Source organism: Callospermophilus lateralis, chromosome 10 (assembly GCF_048772815.1).
Source record: "Callospermophilus lateralis isolate mCalLat2 chromosome 10, mCalLat2.hap1, whole genome shotgun sequence".
In the NCBI taxonomy this organism is placed as follows: Eukaryota; Metazoa; Chordata; class Mammalia; order Rodentia; family Sciuridae; genus Callospermophilus; species Callospermophilus lateralis.
The window spans coordinates 121,915,282-121,936,624 of NC_135314.1; the positions used below are offsets into that span (position 1 = coordinate 121,915,282).

General features: G+C 38.5%; 1 protein-coding gene across 1 annotated transcript; it reads right to left on the minus strand.

Annotated features, from left to right (window-relative positions):
• Positions 1 to 780: 780 nt before the first annotated feature.
• Faim (Fas apoptotic inhibitory molecule) lies at positions 781 to 20,093 on the minus strand. The gene is made up of 5 exons (XM_076868151.2): positions 19,858 to 20,093; positions 10,480 to 10,612; positions 9,891 to 10,119; positions 2,505 to 2,554; positions 781 to 1,239 (listed from the first exon to the last, which is right to left on the minus strand). Exons 2-5 carry the CDS (start codon positions 10,588 to 10,590, stop codon positions 1,090 to 1,092), a joined length of 540 nt encoding a protein of 179 aa, XP_076724266.1. The 5' UTR covers positions 10,591 to 10,612; positions 19,858 to 20,093; the 3' UTR covers positions 781 to 1,089.
• Between the last annotated feature and the right edge of the window lie 1,250 nt (positions 20,094 to 21,343).

A 21,343-nucleotide genomic window follows, 5' to 3' on the forward strand; every position in this document is an offset into this window, starting at 1 on the left:
TGCTGATTTCATTGTTAAAGTATCTCATTCAAGAACTAAAAACATCAAAACAAAACATCAGTTTTAAGATAAGGAAACTGAGGCACAGGAGCTTACCATCTTCAGAAACCCACATTTTTAAATTAAATTCTTATGTGACACTGAATTTTCCTTAACAGGTTACCCCACAGAAAATATTAATTAACTGCATCATTATGAACCAATTGCTTTAAGCTAAAGAGACAACCTGTCTGCATAGGTTAAACATATTCCAAGACTTATAATTTTTTTAAGTTTATTTTTTAGTTATAGATGGATACAATATCTTTATCTTATTTGTCAGTGGTGCTAAGGATCAAACCCAGTGCCCCATGCATGCTAGGCGAGCACTCTATTTCTAAATCACAATCCCAGCCCAACTTTTCCATTTATTTTTATTTATTTTTTATTTTTTTTAGGTATTGCAAGGCAAGACAAGGTGAGAACTTTATTTTATTTTACTTGGTACCAGGGATTGAACCAAGGAATGCTTAACCACTGAACCACATCCCTAATCCTTTTCATTTTTTTTTTTTTTAATTAGCTACACATGACATTACAATGATCTTGGCAATTCATACATTTGAATCAATTGGGATACAAATCATTTTTCTGACTGTACAGACTACAGAATCACATTGGTCATACAGTCACCTATATACATATAGCAATCACAGTGTCTATTCTATTCTGCTGCCCTTCCTATCCCCCCGTCCCTGCCCAACTTTTCCATTTTTAAAAACACAAATCAAACAGCAAGAATTTAATTTTACAGTGTTTATTGTAATACAGTGACTATTGTAAAACATTGGTGATTTTGGTCCACATCTTATCTTCTATTCAGTTTTAAAACAGTTTGCATTATTTACAAAAAAAAAAATTGTAATTTTTATGACTGCACATAATTAGTTTTTTTCCTGACTCATGAAATATTATGGTTTCAAGTAACTAAAAAATATAAACATTGCAGACTAAATGTACTGATAAGTACATATTGAACACATTTAATTACCACAGTAATTAAAAAGTCTTGATCATTATGTCTTAAAATAAAAATTCATTAACACGAAGTCATTCAAGCATCTCTGGGATTTCTCTGTTATCCACAATGAGCGTGTGGATAATCCCTTCTTTCCGCTTCCCGCTACTGACGGCCTTTATGTAGCAGTTGTGGCTCCCAACGCTGAAGTGTGTTTCAGTCCCATCATCTACAAACTCACCCTAGGACAACAAAAGAGGGATCAGTGTGCCAGAAATATTTCTCTTTGTCTTACAGTATCAACAGCATCTAAAAGTACTGGTGGGACAATAAGGTATTAGTCAAGCGTTAAGCTGTATAAAATTAAAGTCTAATGCTTGTATTTAGATGCTTTTAAATTTCTGTTAAGAACTTTAAGTTTCTTTCAAATGACCTGTAGCCAATCCTTACGAATCTTCAGTTTTGAAGGAAAAAAATGTATACATATAACAGCTTTCAAAAATAAAAATGATGAACATAATAATAAACCTTTCCTACTTACTTATTGTTACGATTTGGCTACAAAGTGTCACGAAAAGCTCATGTGAGACAATGCAAAAATTTTCAGAGGTCAAATGATTAATTAAGGGAGGTGTAATCCAATCAGTGGGTTAATCAACTCATACTAACAGATAAAGATTAGTGGTGACTGAAGGCGGGGGTGGGGGGTGGGGGGTGGGGGGGTGGGGGTTGCGGCTGGAGGAGGTGGGTCACGGGGCGGGGGCGGGGGTGCCTTTGGGTTTATATTCTGTCCCTGGTGAGCAGAGCTCTGCTTCCTGGTGCCATGTGCTGAGCTGCTCTCCTCTGCCCTATCCTTCAGCCTTGATCTTCTGCTCACCTCAGGCCCAGAGCTAAGGAGCTGTCCTTCTGTGGATGGGGACCTGAAACTAGAAGCCTCAAGTAAACTTCTTCTCTACATTATTCCTGTCAGATCACAGTGATAAAAAAGTTGATTATAATACTTACAATATTTTCCAGGAACAGTTAATATGCATTATAAAAATCTTGCTTTTAGAAAAGTAACATCTGCTTTGGGTGCACGGAGTAGAACCTTTCCACTCTAAGTATGATCTGGGGGCCAGGAGCACTGGTGGAAGCCAGGGAAATGCTAGTATTTGCATTTTAACAAGATCCCAGGTGACATCTATGCATGGGAACTGAGAAGTAGTGGTATCAAGCATTACTTTACATGGATAAACACAGAGGACAGCAGTCTTGGGGGAAGAACTTTTTAACAGGAGGACTCTTTAGGAGAGGAGCTGGACCAGGAGAGGTGGGGTGGGAGGAATGGTGAGGTCGGTGTCGGGTCAGAATACAAGTTGTTTCCAAACTCTCACTGCCCTAGGAGCTGTCTGGGAAAGATTTTCAGAGTTTGGAATCAGGGGTACCTAAGCTATTGTTTTTTACCAAGAAGACTTTGGTTAATTATGAAATCTCCAGAATCGAGGAGCAGCCCATAGTGACTTACCGCCGTCTCCATCTTTTTACCATTGCACCACACATCCATGGTGTCTTTTTCTGTGAAAGTGACATAAAGTTTGAAGGTTATGATTCTATAATTTAAAGATAAACATAACCTTACATATTTATTATTTTAGGAAAAGTTTGATACACTGGGTTTCTAAAGTTCCATTAATATTCTCAAATGCAACACTTTTTCGTGGCTTTGAAATGCTCCTGAAATTTGAAAAGCCATTTTTGCTCATAGATAAAACATCTTTCAATAGAAAGTCATGACACCAATACAAATTGATGAAGTTTTGTTAAACAAAATAAATATTGAAGGACAATCATTGAGGGAAGGTCACATATGAGTAAATGTCAGGGGCCTTTCTACACGGAATGTCCCTTGTCCTTGAGCCTGACAATCCCTCTTGCTTCACACTGACCCAACTAGAGAGAGCACAGAGACCACCATGCAGGATAGTCAGCAATCAGGTTTGGAAATTCAATCTTTAGTTTCTTACCAGATAGCACAGTAATCTATATTCTTATTTATAACGGTTTCACTTTGGGAAAAATTATTGGATCACAAGGAAAAACCAGGTATGAGAGCTGGGCACAGTGGTGCACACCTGTAAGCTCAGCAGCTTGGGAGGCTGCGAGTTCAAAGCCAGCCTCAGCAACTTAGTGAGGCCCTAAGCAACTCAGTGAGACCCTGTCTCTAAATAAAATATGAAAAAAGGGCTGCGAATGTGGCTCAGTGGTTAAGTACCTCTGGGTTCAATCCCCAGTACCAAAAAAAAAAAAAAACCCAAAAAAACAAACTAACAAATAAAAAAACAGGTCTAGTGGGTGCAACAAGATGCCACCACAGCACACTGACACATCAGCTGACTGCCATTGCTTTCCTCAGGGTGGGGGAGTCCCCAAAGCAACCTGCGAGTGTTCGAGTGTTCATGTCTTGAGAAGTGGCAGGACAGAAGGCTGCACTCAGCAAGTGCCACAAGAGGAGGGGGAGAGAAGCATGCAGGAATCAAGTGGCTGTCAGAACCTGTCTGGGGTCAAGTCTAAAGCCAGTCAAGGTGTGAGTGTGGCAGGGTGCCTGCGGCAGGAGCACCATCTGAAGGGGCTTGTTTTCTCCTCACACAGTGAGCTGGGTGCCTCGCTTAGAAAGGAGAAAGGCTTTGGAGATGGGCTAGATGGAAAAGCAGAGGGCACCAGGAGACATGGGCAGGGGTCACCCAAAAGGCTGTCTGAGTGGGAAGCATCTGGTCACAGCTGCAGAGAGACTTAGTGTGTCCAAACATGTGGCAGAGCACACAGTTGTAAGGAAGCCACAGTGGTGGGGACACTGGCATTCAGTGTGCCTGATGAACACAGGGTGTATGCAGGTTTTCTGTAATGGCTCACTGGCACACCTTGAGGAACACTGCTAATCCTGAAGCCCATGAAGAAAGTGGAGCAAATTTGACACCATAAAAGTAAAACAACAAACATTTGCATGACTGAAAAAACCATGGATACACATATGGGAGGCCATCCTTGCACGTGATTTGAGTTACTTCCCTGGCTGGGCGAGAAGCGCTTAGACACATCCTTGTGTCCAGAGCTTTCCGCAGGTTCGAGGGCTTGTCCATGTGGAGGCATGTCTGGCCATACCCCTGAAGACCCAATCATTGCACCTGACTTTGGACACTGCCCCCTTAATATTCACTGGATGGGATTTTCCCCAGAATTTTTTGTTCCCCAATAAAAGCCCACTCCCTGGCGTGTTCTCTTTCTCTCGCTAGCCTCTTCAGTAAACCTCGCTACCACATTAGGTGGCTGGAGGCTGGAGCTAGGAGAAGCTGTCCTGGAACTGGTTTAAGGTAATTAGAGTCTTGTCTCTTTAATTCAAACTCCCTTTTGGATTAGCCACTTAGCCGAACCTTCATTTATGAAGCCTATGCTGGCCTCGGGCTAAATACACATAAGCAAAGTCATACAATAAATGAACAATAAATTAATAAATGAAAAACTGGAGAAAATACTTGAAATAGCCAGGCAAGGTAGCTCACACCTATGATTCCAGCAGCTCGAGAGGCTAAGGCAGGAGGATCGCAAGTTCAAAGCCAGCCTCAGCAACTAAGTGAGGGCTTGAGCAACTTAGTGGGATCCTGTGTCAAAATAAAAAATTGTAGCTGGGGATCTGAGTCAGTGGTTAAGCTCCCCTGGGTCCAATCTCTGGTCAAAACCACCGCCACCACCACCACCACCACCAACAACAACAAAAAACCTGAAAACCTTGAAACAGCACAAAAAGGTTAATCTCACTAATATAAAGATTCCTAGAAATAAAGGAGAAAATGACTAACAACTCAAAAGCAAAGGATATGAACAGGAACAATCAGAAAAGTAACACAAAAGTAACAACATATGAAAGAGGCTTAAACTCAACTAATTTTAAAAGGGCAAAGAAAAACAACACAAAAATACCATTTTTTTTTTTTTTTCTCTTAACAGAGTGTCAAAAATCCAGGTTTGGCAATGTGCTGTGCTGGAGAACTCAAGGGAAAATTAGTACCACAGGGGGTTGCTAGGTAAAAATCTATGAGGGTAAAAAAATACAATTATTCTATGACTCAGAAAGCCTATTTCCCACTTCCAGAAGTTTGTACTAAAATAAGATGTGCACTGTGTTCCTAGATGCATGTTTCTAAGAGCAACAGATTAGAAACAGCCAAGTGCCCATCAGTTGGGAATGAATTAAACAACTATTTACTATTGAAATGTACTCTGCAGCTATAAAATACCAAGTTCTTCATGTATTAATACAAAAAGATCTTCAACATGTACTAAGTAAATAAAGTGAGACATTTTCATGTAATAAGGAGGTAATAAAATATGTGTATTTGCTTGAATCTGAATAAAGAAACACTAAAAGGCCACACTATTAAAAATGGCTATCTTTGGGAGGCTGAAGCAAGAGGATCACCCGAGCCCAGGAAAAGGCCTAGGTGACATAGGAGAATGCTAACCAATACTATCTTCTGTCTCCTCAGATGCTCCACATTTTTGAGGTGGTGAAAATGAATGTGCTTGATCTTTGAGGTCAGACCCCAGTCTCCCTGTTTACTAGCAGTACCTGTGACAAGTCACCACCACTGGGAGCCTCGATCTCCCTGTGAATAAACGAAGATGATACCACCTCTCTTACACAGGAATAATAAGGGATAGAATCATTTATGTAAAGTGCCTAGCATAGTATTTGGCATGAAATATGGCCTCTGTAAAACAGAATATTTTTGTAATTAAATTTTTTTCCAGCTTTACTCTAACTTCTTAATATAAAATTTGGAAACTTATATGATATTGTTATTTGAAACTTGTCACATTATATATCTACATATATATAACTCCAACCCTAAGTAAGCTTGTTTTTTGTCTAAGTAACAAAAACACTATGAGTGATATTTTTAAAGAATTCACTATGTGAGAAACATGCTAAGTATTTTATGTACACTAACTCAACTAAACATCACCCACACAACTCTGTGAGGGAGATACTATCTCTCCATTTTACAGATGAGGAAACCAGGGTTTAGAGGGTAATTTTTCCCACCACACAGCTCGGATCCTAAAGCCTGAATTCTTCATCACTAATGTAGGCCTTAGAATAGTTTGCAGTTTGGTGGAACTTAGAAGAAGAAATCCTGTAGTATGAATACTCTAGGCAATTTTGCTTTCACCTCAAATTAACTCAGGCCTTCTCTTCTTACCAGGTCCCTTTTAGCCAGGCCAAATTGACAAGTTTGGATTGAACTCTCTCCCTTCCAAGATCATCATGAGGGGTTACAAATAGATAAAAAGAAGTAAAGACAGACAAAGAGTATATGGAGAAAAAGATTCTTAAAGGCCTGAGAGAATTCCCAAGTGGGTGAACAGTCCCCTGGGAATTTAAGAGACCAGCTAAGCTAAGTACAGTACCAGACATCTTCATTTCCACTATGAAATATTAAGTATCAGTTGAGTACAATGTTGGCATGGTAGCCTCAAATAATTTTAAAGGCTTGGTTTCATTGTCTGTAAAAGCCCCATGTGTTCAAATGTGTTGATAATAAATCCAATCCTTTCAAAACTAAAGTTCCCAGCAATAAGCAATGAGATACAATGGTTCTAAAACTTGATTGAGGTTTGAGTCACTACATTCCTTAGCCATATTACTGCAACATTTGGAAAGATAATGGATGAGCTCCTAAAAACTCCAGGAAAAAGAATAATGAGATCAGACTGGCATAAATTTTCTCATTTAAAATAATAAGAATAGAAGATACTGGCACAAATCTTTCATAAGTTCTGAAATACAATGATTTTGAAGTTAAAATCCTGTACTTGGCAAAAACAGTAATTTAGCCTGAGGGTCAAGTAATGTTTATCTCCTAGATGATACCCTGGATCAGGAAATTACCATTAAGTAAAGATGAAACTGAGTCAAGTGGGGTGGCACACACCTGTGATTCCAGCTGTTTGGGAGGCTGAGGCAGGAGGATGGCAAGTTCGAGGCCAGCCTGGGCAACTTGGTAAGACTCTGTCTCATAAAAAAAGGTGGACAGGCTGGGATATAGCTCAGTGGTGCAGCACCTCTGGGTTTAATCCCCAATATCCCCCACCCACACACACCCAAGAAAGAAATATGAAACTGGAAGTTGTGGAGTTCAATAATGGGAGAATTAAAGGTCCTTGAAAGAAAGCTCAGATGGCCACTCTGCAGCAGATCAAGAGCTATCTACTCTCAAACAGGAAGGCAACAGACTGCCAAGACTATTTTTGTTAAGCTTGAAGAGGATTACAAATAATAAAAAATATGAACAAAAATGATAACAGACATTAGGAATATAGACAAAGAATGGACATCTACTTCCAATAAGAAAAGAGAAAGCCAATCAGGAAAACAAAAAGCTATACAAAAATATCACGGTCCAAATACAAAGTCAACTAAAAGGCGGTAAAACAATTTTGAGTAACTGGTAGATTATATAACAGAAATCCATCTGACCTTAACACTAAAAACAACTTCCTGTGAGGGATGCTGGAGATAGGACAGTAAAAGAGAGAAAGAATGTAATCACAGCCTGCTCTGTGAAAATATTTACAAAGCGCAATATAAATGTTATTTATTGGCTTCCAATATAGGATCAGTCTGTAAAAACACAGAAGACTTAATAATGGCTACAGAAATACAAGTATTAACTACTTTGAGAATGCAAAAGAAAAAAAAGACATACGTGGAGAGGAGTGGAGGAGAGGAGAGGCAGGTGGAGTTGTATGTATGTACATACAGTATTTACACTGTAAATAGAGTACATGAAGATGATATGTAAAAAATGTTTTAAAGTTTTGGTAGTAATTAATGATGATAGCACTGATATATTATGTATATAAGCAAATGAGTAATGAAGTGATATCCTAATTGCATCAGTCTCTGTGTCCTTTTCTTCCTAGTGTGGAGAAAAGAAGATACAGAAGTTAGGTAAGGTTAAGTAAAAACCTGGAAGTCCTGAACTTGAATTACAAGTATCAATAGGAACTTATATAAGATACTTCATACTAGGCAAAAAAAAAAAAAAAAGGTTTCTACCTCATTCCTCTTTCCCTCTATAGCACCCTCCCTGCTCCCTGCCATCTACCTATCCATCCATCCATCCATTCTACCTATGCACATAATTTTCTTGCTTTGTCCACTAAAAACCTACAAATAATAAATGAGCATTCTTAGTGAATGACAATATTATGCTCCTGAAATATCATTTTCCACTAATAGAAACTAGGACTTGGAGAAATAATGATTCCAGGTTTGGGCAGAAAAAGTTCAAAATGAGCATGAAATATCTTGTCATACCAGTTAGGAAAGAAGGCATCAAAGTTCACTGACGGTGTATCAAAAGGACTCAGGAGCCAATCTAAAGACTAATCTTTATTCTAGCTCTTTAGCTGAAATAAATGGGACTAATCAATATTTTGAAAGCTGGGGAATAAAGGGAAAAATAAGCAGTCATCCTGTATTTCCTATACAAAGTGTACCACTCTGTAACCAATGAGTAGATACAATATTTAAGGTAACAAGATAGAAATGTTTAAGGTAAGAAAAAAGAACAAGAGAATAAGAATATCAGTGTTTGGCAAGGATCTAGGCATTAATGGTGGTGGACGTAAAAAAAAAAAAAAAAAAAAAAAGAAATGACAAACACCATGTGCTCCATGACATAGCAAACCATAAGTGGTCTCCTAGACCAAAAAAAAAAAAGTCAAACCTAAATTTGACCAATTCTTCAGAGGCAACTGTCATTTTTACAGGAAATGTAGAAGACAGACATGTCACAGGTATGCAATCAGCAAGATCCAGTCATAGGAAACTCCTCTAGACAAATCAATCCAGTTACTTCAATAAACAAGCTATATAGGCAGGAATTTTTCTTTTCTTTTCTTTTTCTTTTTTTTTTTAACTCTGTGTACTTAGTACTTGATAAATATTTTTTAGTTTTAAAAAAGGTATTTGGTAGCATCTGACTAGACTGTGGATAAGCTCTTTTCATTTAGGCATCCTCAGTGTCTGGTACACTAACAGGCATTTAACAAATACTACCTAAACACATGAATTGGTGAATTTATAAGAAGATCCAAACAGTCTTAACTCGGCAGTACGAAATACTAGGAGTAACCAGAAGACAGAAAGTTACTTTTTTAAAAAAAATCTACCTTAGCTACATTTTGACAACTTTGATCTAATGCAGTCCTATACTTATTGTTACCTATAGAAAACTGTCTTATTAATTAATCTCAAATTTCTAACTGCTTTAAAGACATATTTACAAAGAAAAATACCAAATAATAACAAATGTGTGTGTGTGTGTGTGTGTGTGTGTGTAATTTATTTATTTTTTTTTACTTTTTGGTATTGGGGATTGAAACTAGGGGTACTTTACCACTGAGCTATATAACTGGCACTTTTCTTTCTTTCTTTCTTTCTTTTTTTTTTTTTTTTTTTTTAATTTCACTGAACTGCTATGACAGTCCTAAAACTTGAGATCCTCGGACTCCTGAGTAGTTGGATTACATGCCTGTGTACCCACACCTGGGGAACCCAGGGCCTGAGCATACTAGGCAAGTGCTCTTCCATTGAGCAACACCCACAACCCTAATATTACTTTTTTAAAACCTAAGTTTATAACCCTCCAATCCATTCCCATCAAAATCTGGCTGTAAGTTATCCTATATACAAAACAGTGGATTAAGTGAATTTTCATACACACAGGGCACATTAGACATTCTTTCTTTTATTTGAAGCTCCCACAAAAGTCTGTATAGTTAGAGGAACTAATTAAACAGTCATCATAAAAACTGAATAAATTCTGCAGAAATGGCACTAACTTACCTAAAACAACTCTCAAGTCCTCACCATCCAAGTGCAATACCCATGTATTGGTAGTTTTTGATCTGTTCTCCATGTACTTCTTGAGACTTTTCCCATTAATTTCCAGAGTATATTCATAAGCAAAACCACTGATAGCATCTATATTTATTGTTGCTTTTGTCTTGGCAGCTCCAACATAGAAGGTTTCTTTGCCCACTAATTTGAACATCCATTCTTTTCTTATCTCTTCCTAGGTTTAAAAATATATGTAGATATATAAATATTTTAAAGATAAAATGGAAGAAAATTAATATCTAATTTTAGAAATAATGTGAGACTTCAAAGTTTCCAAATGGCAATGTTATTTAGATATTTTTTAAACTCATAATGCCAAGGTTTTAGAAAATAAGGCATTAAGTTTAAATATTAGATTTATATTGGAAGAATTGGTATATTCAGTATTAGTTTGCTTTGTAGAGCAAAATGATATAGGCCCAGAACATAAAGAAAACCCCTGTAAGAAAAAAGCCCTGACTACACATGAAGAAACTACATTAATAAAATCAAGTTTCTCTGTGACCATATTTTATAAAGTAACATTCTTTCCTACCTTCCCATCTACATACACCACCCGTTTGCCAGATGTAGTTCCATGTTCAAATTCAATCTTGTGGACTCCATCACTTAAAGCAACCTCCCAGACTGCTACGAGATCTGTCATTTTTTCCAGGCTATAAAGAGGGCTAAAGGGATAAAACAAAACTATTATAATGGGTCAAAATCAGTAACAGAATAATTAATCCTTCCAAGATGAAAATATCAGACTCTTGAAACTCATAAAATTATAAATATTGAAGTGATATTTCCTAAGAAATCCTACTTACAGAACATGTAACTACTTTCTCCTTCTTATTTACTCTTCCCTTAAGAGACGACTACTATGTATGGGTATATAGTCCGATAATTCCAAAGTCACCTTAATACTAATAGGATTAAGAATCCGTTTATCCTGCATAGTGTTCTAGACCAGAATATACATGGAAAGTTCAGTAAAAAGTCTCTCTTCCTTACCAATTAACAAAACTCAATATGTAATTATTTTTTGTTTTTCAGATCGATCACTGTAAAACAAAAACTCTCCTAACTTTTCATACTTAAACTAATGATTAGGAATTCATCTTATCAAAAAAGATTCTAATTTACTAATTTATTATACCAAGACTGAGGGGGAAAATAGTCATGGAAGAAATATCCTATTATTGCAATAAAAATAATACAAAAAATGCTAGGAAAACAGCAATTCTTAGCATTATTGTAGAAAAATTTTTTGAAAGAACTGTTTGCCAAAAAATTTCTGGCAAAATTTAAATAATATTTTATATTATTATTTTAACATATATGTATCATATGTGAATAATATATAAAATTAACATGTTGACATTGAAACAGATTTTAGCTTTGAGAGAAACACCATTTGTTACAGTAATAATGATCATAACTAACAGTGGCATTAAGTGCTTACTGTGTGCCAGCTGTTCTGAACTTTACATATATTAACTTATAGAACTCCTCATGACATGGGCACGACTAGTACCCTTACTTTACAGATAAGTCTCACAGAGAATAAGGGCTTGCCTAAGGTCACAATTACATCAACTGGCAGAAATGGGGGTTTTGTTTGTTTTGAGACAGGGTCTCACTACGTTGCCTAAGCTGGTCTTGAACTCTTGAGCTCAAGTGACCCTCCCAACTTAGCCTTCCAAGTAGCTGGGACCACAGGAGTGTGCTATCACTCCATGCCTGGCTTAAATGGCAAAAACTTCGGAGTTAAACCTAAGACTGTGGCTCTGAAGTCTGTTTTCTTTCCATCTTCTTTCTTGTTCATTGTAATCTCCTCTTTTGTATGCTTTAAATCATAGGTATTAAAAGGACTTGATATAATTTTGAAGTGGTTGCCAAGAACTCTGTGCTGAGAGGGATCTGGAGACCTCACATGAAGTTTCAGTGGGAAAGGATGACATGCAAGTGGTGGCTACCTCCACGTAGGTATTCACTCCCCTTGCTCTAAATCATAAATCAGAACCTGCAATGTCACAAAACGTGTCCTTAACAGAGTAGACTGGATAAATAACTCTTCTGAATTATCCTAGCAATTTTGAAACGTTCAAAAGCTAGTCTTATTACAATGCAGGACATTACCTTTCGTCATCTTCAAAGATAGGACTGTCATCTCCAGATGCCATGGCTGGCAAAACAGTCTTTTAATCCAATTAGCAGCCAGGAAAGAAAAAAGCAGAATTGCAGCAGAGAAAGGTTGAAAGCAACAACAATGACATCTACAAAGGGCTTTTCTAACTTTGCAATCCATTTCGTAAATTGCATGCAGTTTCTGATGAAACACTTTTTACATACAATAGAATTGCAATCTTTTAATTTTCAGAGAAAGAAGTAAAACCATGCAAATCAACCATTCATATATCTTTCTCTTGTGGATTTCTAATTTCTTTTCTTTTCTTTTTTTAATCCACAGCCCATTTTGTTTCATTTCATTTTTATTTTGAGACAGGGTCTCACCAAATTGCTCAGGCCTTGCTAAGTTGTTGTATTGAACTTGCAATCCTCCCGCTTCAGCCTCTGAGCCACTGAGATTAAAGGCATGCCACCATGCTCAGCTCCTATCATTTCTTAAAAGTATAATTTCTCAACACTAGAAATAAATTCTAGTTTATTTCAAGTATTATAGAATATCAGGGCTACAAGAGCCCTAAGAGATCCTCTAGGTCCCATGCTTCTTAAACTGAAGCACAAGAAGCCCCAAGGGCTTGAGGCTGTGGATCAGGGAATATATAAAAGTCCAAGGTAAACAGGATGCTTCTGCAGTGTTACAGGGGGGTAACCAAATTATAAAGCAATTTGTATATAGTGCATTTTAGAGGGTAAAAATATAAGTTTTAAAAAATACCACTCCCATGTGAGAAATTTGTAGGAAGTAGTCGGGATGTGGTGGTTTGCATTCTAAGAATGAACTTAATTTGCCCACTAACTTAATTTCATTTAGATTATTAGTGCCAATAATGAATCCACAAAACTGACATGACTCCCTCAGGTCATTATCAGGGTTTAAATCAGAACTACAGCCCAGTACTGTGTAATCAAGAAATGAGTAACTAGACTGCAGTGCTAATTAAATTTTACTAAAACCAAAAGCACACACACACTCACATGCACAGGAAACCCTCCACATTAGAAGATTTGGAATTAAGAGTTGCACTCCTGCTGAACTATCATAAATTCAACTACTTTTTGGTTCCAACATCTACCCTGGCTTTGGTCTTCTCCTTAATAAGTGCCTAAGAGCATGCTCTCATTGATAAAACTGAGACAATGCAAATCCTCTCAGGCTGGGAACATCCAGATGCCACATTGTTGAAAAAATGTTAAAGAAGAGATTGACACCATTAAAAAAATTCCAATGGCCAACTGGCAAAGAAAAGCTAAGAATCAAGCAGAGATTTGTACTTAAAATAAGTCCATTTTTTATTTATTTAAGTACTGCAAGTTTGTGAATTTTTCTAGTCTTTGTGGGGTTTTTTTTTTGTTGTTGTTGTTGTTTTTTGTGCAGCGGATTGAACCCAGGCCCTTGAAAGAATTTTTCTAGTCTCAAGAAGCCCAGGGATATAGTCTATGAAACGGAGGGTATCCTGCAACTACTGCAACTATAAAAACAAAAAGAATAAAAAGCAACAGAATAAGCCAAATAGCATAATATAAACCTCGAATAAGCATCCTCTGTAAATCAGAGAGGATTTAAGAATGTTATTCAAATTTAGCTTGAAAACTTTTAGAGATTCTAGAAAGTTCAGTAGCATGACATTCAAACCTGAAGGAATCGCCCTGTTTCCTATTATAAGAAACTTCAAATATTACTAAGTCACACTAAGATAAAGCATGAACTCTCTTAATTATACTACCTTTTATTTTCATATAGAAGTATAAATGACGACAGCAAATTAAAAATCAAGAACACATTTTATTTTTAAAAATTTTCTCAAAACTACCAATATTCATTCATCCATTCAGCAGTTATTCATGGACTACCTAAAAGGTACCAAGTTTTCTTTCTCCAGGAATTAATGGTGTACATTGTAATTAGAAAAGTATATACAGTGGTCAGAGTAAGTGCTGAAGCAATTATCTGGCAAATTTGAAGCAATACAATACATATAATTGTGTATATCAAAATTGATGTTTCTTCTTTCTTTCTTTCTTTTTGGTACAGAGATTGAACCCTGGGGTGCTTAATCACTGAGCCACATTTCCAGCCCTTTTTATATTTTATTTAGAGACAGCATCTCATTAAGTTTCTTAGTGCCTTGCTAAGTTGCTGAGCCTGGCTCTGAATTTGTGATCCCCCTGCCTCAGCCTCTGGAGCCTCTGGGATTACAGGCACCTGCCACCATGACTAGCTTGATGTTTCTTCTTAAACACAAAGTCACAAATCAATATAAAATTATATTATTCTGTGCTTGTTTTTCTGTAGACCTGATTAAGAAAAAGACTGCATTAATGCAAAGTTAGTAGTATTTCAATTTTTTGGTTCATGTTATCCATTTGTTTAAACAAATGATGAAATTATCTTTTTAAAAATAATAATAACTAGCTGGGTGTGGTAGCGCATCCCTGTGATCCCAGCGGCTCAGGAGACTGAGGCAGGAGGGCTGCAAGTTCAAAGCCAGCCTCAGCAATTTAGTGAGGCCCTAAGAAACTTAGCATGAACTTGTCTCAAAATAAAAAATTTAAAAAGCTGGGGAATGTGACTCAGTGGTTAAGCACCCCCGAGTTCAATCCCTGGTACTGGTACCTAATAATAACAACTATAAAACTTTTAAATAATTATTTCTGGCATATAAAAGGCTGCAAATTTTGTTCCATTTCAAAGACAGAGGTTAAATGAAAACAGCTGCTTTACATGCAAGGATTAATGTGAACACTATCTTATAATAGCCCCAACCAAAATATGAAGAGTCATACAATTTTCAGCTTTGGAAACAAAAACAGAAACAATAAGATCACCTGGTCCAGCTTCTTTTTGTTATTATGGGGAAATCAAGGCAACAAATTTCCCTTCTAAATGCCACCTCCACTGCTGGACCTATGCTTTTATTATCTACGCAACTTTCTAACAATGCTGTGGAAGGCTCCAATAATGCACCGAGAATAAAGAAAAATGTCCATGTGACTCCATCTTAAAAAAGAGATCCCCATAACAAATCTCATTAATGTGTAAGAAAAATGTCCAAAATTAACTCTGTTTCCTGCTTTTGGGTTTCTCTCTTTTCCCAGAAATTTCACTAGATATAAAGTGACCTCAGTTACCTTATATATTTCATATCTATCTCAGCACTTAAAAAAAAAAGTTTTTGGACTTCCTCCTCTGCTAAGAAATTGGGACACATATGTAGAAAATACTCTCTTCTTTTGGTTGTGCTGGGGATTGAACCTAAGGCCTGGCACACAAGGCTCTACCACTGGGCAACATCCCCAGCCCTTTTTATTTTGAGATAAGGTCTCACCAAGTTGTCCAGGATGGCTTCAAACTCGAGATCACCCTGCCTCAGATTTACATATACCATCATACCCAGTAGAATATACTCTTCTTCTTCTCCTTCTTCTTCTTCTTTTTTTTTTGGGGGGGGGGACTATGGATTAAACTCAGGGTGCTCAACCACTGAGCCACACCCCCAGTCCTTTTAATTTTTTATTTTGAAACAAAGTCTTTCTAAGTGCTAAGAGCCTTACTAAGTTCTGAAGTTGGCCTGGAACTTGTGATTCTCCTGCCTCAGCCTCCCAAGTAGCTGAGATTATAGGTGTGCCCCACCATGCCTAGCAGGAATACACTCTGAATAGCTATAAATTCAACTGATTAACAGACTGTCAGGTTTTCTTAACTTTTTTAATATCAGAGAAAATAATTAAAAATCCCTAGTCAGTTTACCTCATGCATATAAAAATATACCCATCTGTGAGTCTTTCAGGTAAACTTAAAAGTAAAATTGAGATTTTAGGCTAGAGATCTGAAAGAAAGTGACTATAAAAAAGAATAATTACTCTAAAACCTCAATAGACTCAACAGCACAGAAATCAGTATATAAACAAACTTTAAAATACTCATTGCCATCTGATGATTTTCATTTTAATAATATCCCCACAATTCCCTCCATGACTGGTGACTTCTCTGGATGGTCTATACAAACTAATATCAACCTGAACAAACATAATCCATCCATTCAACAAGTGCTCACTAAGTATCCTAAAAGCACTCCAAAGTCAAGTATGTAGACATTAAAAATTTCTTTCTGGTTGTGCATGATTTGCAGCAGCTCTGCTCTATTTATTTTGCTGAGGAGAGGTGTACATTGACTGTAAAAAAGCTTTTGCTGTGTCCAGCCTTCAGTGTTTCAATTCACCAAATATTTGGGCCAACTATCAAAAGATCCTGTAGTAGGTGTTATTGGCAATTTGAAGAATAAATCTCTGTCCTTAAAGAATTTATTCATTTGAATTAGCATCAAGTCAACATCATAACCTGATGCTCTTTCAATTTTGAAACTTACTATAAAACTATAGTAACCAAAACAGTGTGGTGCTGGTGTAAGAATAGATACAGACCAATGGGACAGAATTGAGAGTTCAGAAGTAAATCTATCTGTCTATGGCCAATTGAGTTTTGACAAGGGCACCAATTGTATTTAGTCGGGAAAAAACAGTCTCTTTGAAAGATGGTACAGGCTCAACTGAATTTCCATACACAAAGAATGAAGACTCTTATCTCATACTATACACAAAGTTTAACTCAAACTGGATCAATGACCCAAATACAAAAGCTAAAACATAAAAGTCTCATAAAAAAAGGAATAAATCTTCACAATTGTGGATTTGGCAACAGATACAAAAACACAGCAAAAAAAAAAAAAAATGAATTAGACTTCACCAAAATTTAAGAATTTTGTGAACCAAAGGACATTAACAAGACAGTGAAACCTACAGAATGAGAGAAAAATATTTGGAAATCATGTATCTGAAAAGGGCATAATATCTATAGTATATAAAGAACACCTACAACTCAAAAAACAAACAAATAACTTGATTTTAAAGTGGGCAAAGGACTTGAACAGACTTTGATTTTTTAAGTTATACAAATGGTCAAATAGACACAAATGATAAACACCATTGATTGTGAGAGAAATACAAATCAATACCACAATAATATATAGCTTCATCCCTACTAGTATGGGTATAATTAAAAAATAGTAAAGAACGAGTGTTGGTAAAGATGTGGAGAAATTAGAACCTGTGTAAATTGCAGTAGGAATGTAAAATAATACATCTGTCATGGAAAATTGTTCTGATGGTTCTGCAAAAACTCAGAATTACCACATCACCTAACAATTTCACTACTAGATATATACTTGAAAGTACCGAAAGCAGGCACTCAGATACTTGTATTCCAAGGTTTATTTCAGTATTATTCCAATAGCCAAAAAGATGGAAACCCAAGTGTCCGACAACATAAGAATGGAGAAACAAAATATATAAACATTCAGAGGAGTATTATTAGACCAAAAATGAAAAAAAAAAGAAAAAAAGGAATGAAATTCTGATATATACAACATGGATGAAGCAGAAAACATGCTAAGTGAAACACGCCAGAATAAAAGAACAAATACTATATGAGTTCACTTATATGAAATATCTAGAGTAGACAAATTCAGAGACACAAAGTAGATCAGAGGTTACCAGAGACTGGGGAAAGAAGGAAAGGGAGTTGTTTTGTTTCTATATCTTGTTTATTCATTTTTATGTGGTGCTGAGGATCAAACCCAGTGCCTAACATGTGGGAGACACAACCCCAACCCAGGAGTTGTTGTTTTTTAACAGTGATTCTGTTTAAAGTGTTGAAAAAATTTTGCAAATAGTGACCCTGGTTGCACGACACTGTGAATGTATTTAATGCCGCTGAAATGTACACTTAAAAGTGGTAAATTTATGTGTATAGAATCAAAACTTAAAAATAATGTAAAATACAAAAAACTGAACTTGCACATTTTAAATTGGGGGATTTTTTTTTTTTGGTGAGTTATATCTAAATCAAATTGTTAAAAAAAAAAAAAAAAAAAAAAAAAGAACTACCTGTTCTGTTGATAGGGGAAATGGAAGGTCTGTCTTTAAGGGAAGCAGCACAGGACCAAAAGAATGGCTCTACAGAAGAAGGATCCTGAAGACTTTAGTTTAAAATTTGGGAAAAGGGGATTAACGTACTGTCATTTAAATTTTTATACATTAAATTTTCAAGATAGCAAGGATGGTGGAATGTGATAGACATCATTATCCAAAGTACATGTATGAAGACAACATACTTTATATACAACCAGAGATATGAAAAATTGTGCTGTATATGTGTAATAAGAATTGTAACGCATTCCGCTGTCACTTTTTAAAAATCAATAAAATAAAATAAAAAATAAAAATTTTTTTCAAGATTATATGATCAAACTCAGTGTAATTTTTTAAAAATCCTCTATTTTTGCAAGAAGATTTTAAAATGAAAAAAAAAATGGACAAACACATTCTATTTATTTATACTGATGGGGACAATGTTACTCACTTGAAACTTTCCATGTCTTCAAAGAAAGCTTTTTGAGTATCTTGTTACTTACCTACAATCACAATCTTCGAAAATCCCTTCCCTAGCAACCCAACACCCATGCCTTAAACATGGTTTAAATGGTTCCACTATTTACTATCTCCAGCCTGAATACTGCCTTAATTTAGGTTCAACTGTATCGATTCATCCAAGTGGTTTAAGTCAGTTTAAAAAATTAGTAAGAGGCTCCTAATTGCTTTCTCAACAAAATTTCCAGATAAGGCCAGCAAATACAGCAGGTTGCTCTTTCAAAACAGTGTTGACACTGATTGATGTGGAGCCCTGGGCCCTCAAAGTCGAGAACTTCGTGGAGCCAGTCCAAGTGCTATCTACCAGAGGAACAAAAATGGGAATACTTATCTGAAGACCATTTCGGAGGGTAGAGCATAACCCTTTATTAGGGATTCATTCTAAACAATCATGCTCAAAAAACCAGACGGAACAGTACTCAACCAGTTGCTTTCTTTCTTTCTTTCCCTTCCTTCCTTCCTTCCTTCCTTCCTTCCTTCCTTCCTTCCTTCCTCCCTCCCTCCCTTTCTTTCTTTCTTTCTTTTTTTTTTTCAGGGAAAAACTGAAAACCACCTGTACGTGCACCATCAGGGAAGGGCTGCTTCTATTAAGTAAATCACAGTCCTGTCAAAGCCCAGGCAGCCGCTGGGGGGTGGATGCGGTGGTCACATTCCTGGTGCATAATCCTGCACAGAGCACCGCAGTCTAGTGCAACCAATAGGACGTGGGGAAACCCTTGGACCCGCCGGGAAACGCGCAGGGGTGCATTTTTGGGAGAAAGAGGCCAAGTTACTGCACTTAGCGATCCGGGGGTCTGCCCGTGCTCACAGGGGGAGGCAGACTTACGCCCAGTGTTAACCCGGCCGGTCTCCGGGGAGCTGGGGCGCGCTTGATTTGCCGCCTTCTTTGTGCCTTTCTGTTCCTTATTTTCGGTATGCGAAGAGGCCACGAGGCCAGAGCGACGGGTCGCAGGGCCTGGCGCAGCAGGGACGCCCCCGCCCCCGTGCCCGCCGGCTCCGGGCCCCGCCGCCTAGCGGCTCCGCCCGCCGTCAGCGGCAGCCGGCACCCGGGACAGCCCGCCGCCGGCAGGAAGCCCCCGGAACTCACCCGGCGCGGGCCCCGGCCACACAGCGCGAGGTCCCAGGGTCCGCGTAGCCGCCGCCACCCGGATCTGCGGTCGGATCCCGCGGGCGGCCTGGCGCTGGGCCGCGGGGGACTGCGGCAGGGGCTCCGGGGCGGGGTCGCCGGGGCCGCCCCGCCGCGGCCGAGTCTCACCTGTGCGCCGAGGACTGCGGGAGGCTACGCCGAGCAACCGGTTGGTTCCGGCTCAGCCTGAGCGGCCGCGCGGCCTTGCTTTCTTCCTCAGGAACCAGGCGCTGCCGGCTTGAGGCTGGAGCTCCTCTGGCGCGATCCAAGTGCGCTGTTTGTCGCGCCTCAGGTCCCCGGGGGCGCCCAGCGAGGGCCGCCACCCGCACCACAGTTCCAACCCCCGCCGCAGCCGCAGCCGCAGCCGGCCGTCACCCGAAGCATTCCCGAGCCCTGCTCTGCGCTGCGTGCGATCGCCCAGCAACGAACGTGGGGCAGGCCAGACGCTGGGACTCACTCAACCTGGTGGGCCGACTCTGCAGCCATGCCCCAGGTCAACCTGAACGTGGCCTTCACTCCTAAAACTGCTTTATGAGCCCTGTTGCTGTTTTAATTTTAAGACCAACCGTCCTTAAAGTGGGTCAACCCCTTCCCCACTCCACCCCTCCCCACCCGCCTTTCCCGTTCCCTATTCCTTTGCAGGGACACTCCTCATCCATTTTATTGTTGAAGTTGTTCTTCAAATACTATTTCTTAAGAAAACCCATCTTCGGATGTAAGACTTGTATCACTTGTTAACCCTCTTTCCTAGTTCCTTTCAGGGATTCTGAGGGCCCAAGTGTTCAGAGATGAGGCCTGTAGGAGGCGATTAGGTCATGAGGACTCCCCTCACAAAAGGGATTAGTGCCCTTATGTGAGAGGTTTGAGCTTTTTCTTTGCTTCCTAGATGTCACGAAATGAGCAGCTTTCTTCTGCCAGATCCTTCTGCCTCAATGTTCTTCCTTACCTCCAGCCCAGTTTATGGAGTTGGCTGACCTGGACTCACTCTTGGAAACCACACATCAGATAGATTTCTTTTTGCCTTACTTTGATGACTGTCAAGATTAGGAGTGATTTCAGCTCCTCAAGATGAAGCCTTAAACCAAGAACGAATACCGGTGATTGCTCATCATTTACTAACCTCATTCATTTGAGGAAGGAAGATGTCTCTGTAAATCTCAAGTAATGTTAATTTTGGAGGGGAAAAAAAATTGCCTACAGTCGAAAGAAATACACTTGTAACAAATATGTGTATACAAAAGATTTATGAAAAATCGGCTTATTACTAAGTAAGCTTGATACAAAAGACCCCGGGGGGGGGGGGAGATTTGAGGGTGCCCATTTGCCCCTTCTACCATGTGAGGGTTATGGATGGTACTGAAGCCAGATTTAGACAGGCAGATAGGCAAGGGTCTATCCACAGAATGGAGGAATTGAAATGCTAATATCTTCAGAACCTTTCATCCACTCTTATCAGTATAACCAGCATGGCTCCCCTCCAAATTGTTGCTAAAGTAACCTATCCCAGGGATTGTCCCTCCCCCATAGGGAGTTGTAAAAGTTGTATATTAATGCATCCTGGGCCCCCTTCCTGCCCAGATCACTCCACATTGACCCCTTGGGCCCAACTGCTTTT